General features: G+C 42.7%; 1 protein-coding gene across 1 annotated transcript; it reads left to right on the forward strand.

Annotated features, from left to right (window-relative positions):
• The first annotated feature begins 276 nt into the window (after window positions 1–276).
• tubb4b (tubulin, beta 4B class IVb) lies at window positions 277–3,300 on the forward strand. Its single transcript, XM_079391029.1, has 4 exons — window positions 277–648; window positions 1,575–1,683; window positions 1,786–1,896; window positions 2,097–3,300. The coding sequence occupies exons 1-4, from the start codon at window positions 592–594 to the stop codon at window positions 3,155–3,157; spliced, it is 1,338 nt and encodes a 445-aa protein (XP_079247155.1). The 5' UTR covers window positions 277–591; the 3' UTR covers window positions 3,158–3,300.
• Window positions 3,301–4,088: the final 788 nt, after the last annotated feature.

Raw genomic sequence — 4,088 nt, forward strand, 5'->3', positions numbered from 1 at the left:
TTTGGAAAGATTTATTTTCAGGACACCCATATGCATTAAAGGGCCATTGACTGTCGTCATTGTTTACACATTTACACAAGCTTCATAGATAAGCTTTAAACCTATTAGCGATTTTTATTTCTTTATTGCTGCCATATAAAAGAACTAACGTTATCTTTACATTGTCAGTGAATGAGGAGCAAATAGTAAGGTTAAACTGTCAAAATGGCCTCAGCGCTGATTTAAGTGTTGTTTACAAGCAAATACGTTTTGGAAAATATTCCTGCAGCCCCTCCTACTTCACGAAATCATTTGATTATTTTAGGTTTTGAATGTCGAGAGCCGTTATAACAATCCAGCCAATGGCCGTAAAGCCTTTCTAGTGATGCCAGCGCCTGTACGAACCAATCATAGCAATGAGCACACGAGAGCCAATTAGAATGCAGGAGAGGGCGTAGAGCAACCAATGAGAATGAAGGAAATGTAGGTGATTTCTCCAGACTGAGTAAGTAGGAGCACATCTCATTTTATGACCTCATTGTCGAGGGTTTCGAGTTAGAAGGGGTTTGTTTCGGTTACATATTGTGTTGTTAAGCAAGAAAATAATCAACAATGAGGGAGATTGTGCATTTACAGGCTGGACAGTGCGGCAACCAGATTGGTGCTAAGGTAAGAATTGAACAAAATAAATATTTTTACTCGTAGTCTATTAAATACCAATTGGGCTTTTGGGGGTTAAGTTAAATATAACTAATCCGCGGCGTTAGAACAGCAATTTGTTCAATTCTGGTTATGATTTTGGCGTTTCACCATTAAAAGCTACTAAATATAAATCTAAATATGTCTAATTTAATCTAAATATGGCCCCGGATTAATCTCACACGCAACAAGTTTTTAAAAAAGATCTTATTTTTTTATTTCTCCGCTAAAAATAGACAAACTTTAATTTTTTTTTTTTTTTTTTTTAAGTACATATCTTTATAGGTTTGAAAGAAGTAATGGTGAAACAATGCGTTAGTTTTAGGGTGTTGGCCGCGACGGACTGGCATAATATCAGGTTCTTTTTGATGATTTGGTAGAGCCGAGTTGCTCGTTCTCGCTCCTCCACAGCTGTCGCGCGACTGTAGCGAGTGTGACGCAATCGAATCACAAACAGTTCAAAGGAGTCGATTCGCTTGGATGAATCGCGTGTCGTAATGTGGCCGGTTTTATCTGCTTCGGCTCATGAAAAAGTGCGGGAACGCTAATATAATGACGCAGAAACCGTTCTGGCCCCATGCAAAGACTGAATACTGAATAACTCTGTACCGTTGAGCAATAACGAAGCTAATATTCGCCACATCAGTGATACTATGCCTGCGCTGTTTCTTTAAGATCCTGGGTGATGTAAAATGGCTCCGGTGACTTGGCAAACTCCATTTTACAAGGAGCGCGAGTAACGGGAAGCGCTGGCCATTCAATGTTGCCATTCAATTTTTTAATCACTTCTATTGACATTTTATAATGTAGTTCCATTTTAATATTTTTGTCCAAGGTTCAAAAACGTTTTAAATCTAAGCTTTCTTGTTCCTACTTTTGAATCCATCTTGTTTCAGTTCTGGGAAGTCATTAGTGACGAGCATGGAATTGACCCAACAGGCAGTTACCATGGCGACAGTGACCTTCAGCTGGACAGAATTAATGTTTATTATAATGAAGCCTCAGGTGAGCAGAAATCCGATGGCTTTTGTTAGGTTATTTCACATGACAACTTGCATATGCGCTTTACAACATTTGGTTTGACCTAAAATTCTGGTCTGTCTTAAGGTGGAAAGTATGTTCCACGTGCTGTGCTGGTGGATTTGGAGCCTGGTACAATGGACTCCGTGAGGTCCGGTCCATTTGGTCAGATCTTCAGACCAGATAACTTTGTTTTCGGTAAGTTATAATATGCGCCCAAAAGCAAAGTTTGACTGACTGTCAGCTGCTTATTGGGACATTTGACTTGGAAAGAATTGATCCCGCACTGGCTTGGAAAAAAAAATTTGAATGCCAGATTTTGACCTGATATAGATCTCGTTCCCTTTTGCATAGATGTAACTAAACTCCCGACCATTTTTTTTTGTTGTTGCTGATAGGCCAGAGTGGTGCTGGAAACAACTGGGCTAAGGGCCACTACACCGAAGGAGCTGAGCTGGTTGACTCTGTTTTGGATGTGGTTCGGAAGGAGGCGGAGAGCTGTGACTGCCTGCAGGGCTTCCAGCTCACTCACTCCTTGGGTGGAGGCACAGGGTCCGGTATGGGCACCCTCCTCATTAGCAAAATCCGTGAGGAGTATCCTGACCGTATCATGAACACCTTCAGCGTGGTGCCCTCTCCTAAAGTCTCAGACACGGTGGTCGAGCCCTACAACGCCACACTGTCTGTCCATCAGTTGGTGGAAAACACAGACGAAACCTACTGCATTGACAACGAAGCCCTTTACGACATCTGCTTCCGCACTCTCAAACTCACAACACCCACATATGGTGACCTCAACCACCTCGTCTCCGCCACCATGAGCGGCGTCACCACCTGCTTGAGGTTCCCCGGCCAGTTGAACGCAGATCTCCGTAAACTGGCTGTGAACATGGTGCCCTTCCCTCGTCTGCACTTCTTTATGCCTGGCTTCGCTCCTCTGACCAGCAGGGGCAGCCAGCAGTACCGTGCACTGACCGTTCCCGAACTCACACAGCAGATGTTCGATGCCAAGAACATGATGGCTGCCTGTGACCCCCGTCACGGCCGCTACTTGACTGTCGCTGCCGTCTTCCGTGGACGCATGTCCATGAAGGAGGTGGATGAGCAGATGCTCAACGTTCAGAACAAGAACAGCAGCTACTTTGTAGAATGGATCCCCAACAACGTCAAGACTGCCGTCTGCGACATTCCACCTCGTGGGCTCAAAATGGCCGCCACCTTTATTGGCAACAGCACTGCCATCCAGGAGCTGTTCAAGAGAATCTCTGAGCAGTTCACGGCCATGTTCAGGCGTAAGGCTTTCCTGCATTGGTACACAGGAGAGGGCATGGACGAGATGGAGTTCACCGAGGCTGAGAGCAACATGAACGACCTGGTGTCAGAGTACCAGCAGTACCAGGATGCCACCGCTGAGGAGGAAGGAGAGTTTGAGGAGGAGGGCGAAGAGGAGCTTGCTTAAGTTAACCATTCTGTTTTGTGTTCCATGTCTTCCTTTTTCCAAGTCTTGTCACATCATGTCTTCTTGTTTTTCTTACTGCATTTCCTGTCACTTAAAACCTTCGGTTGTACCTTTTCATGTTAATAAAACAAATAAGAACCTGATTGGTTTACAAGTGTTTTCTATTCTAAGGAAGATCTTGAGTATAAATAGATGAAGAATTTTATAAATCAAAAAGCTGAGCCTGAAATGGTCAGGGCTGCCTTTCCCAAAAGCATCGTAAGGTTAAGTAAAACTTAGGCTTACGATGCTTTTGGGAAATGCAGCCCAGGTATGAACCATTTTTCTAGTAACTTGTAGATTTAAGATACGGGTGCCCAATCCTGGTCCTGGAGATCTGCCTACCTGCAGAGTTCAGTTCCAACCCTGATCATACACACCTGTCTGTAATTATCAAGTGCTCTTTCAGATCCTAATTAGTTAGTTCAGGTATGTTTGATCAGGGTTGGAGCTGAACTTTGCAGGAAGGTAGATCTCTTGGAACAGGATTTGATGCCCCTAATTTAAGATGAGACTGGTGAACATGAAAAAAAAACATTTTTGAGTCCCCTAAAACTAATTGGTCAAACATTCAGAAGTACGTTTATGTGAACTGGATTCATGTTGTGGAAAATCCTCTCAGGCTGTTAAATATGCAAGTGTTTGATTCTGAATCAATCACTTTTGGCAATTGTTTTTCAATTATGTATGAATGGAAAATTAAATAATTTTCTTGGCATAAAAGCCAGAACATTCTCAAAGTTATGAGTCATTGTAGAGTGTTCAGTAGCATCTGCTTAAGTCATCTGGCTTTCATTTGAATCCAGTTTTGAGAAACGGTAACATGTTCAAACCTTTTTGCATTTTAGTTTTTTTTAGTTTAGATATGAATGTAGGCAGAGAATATGATTCA

The sequence above is a fragment of the Barbus barbus genome (genome assembly GCF_936440315.1).
Source record: "Barbus barbus genome assembly, chromosome: 33".
Classification (NCBI taxonomy): domain Eukaryota; kingdom Metazoa; phylum Chordata; class Actinopteri; order Cypriniformes; family Cyprinidae; genus Barbus; species Barbus barbus.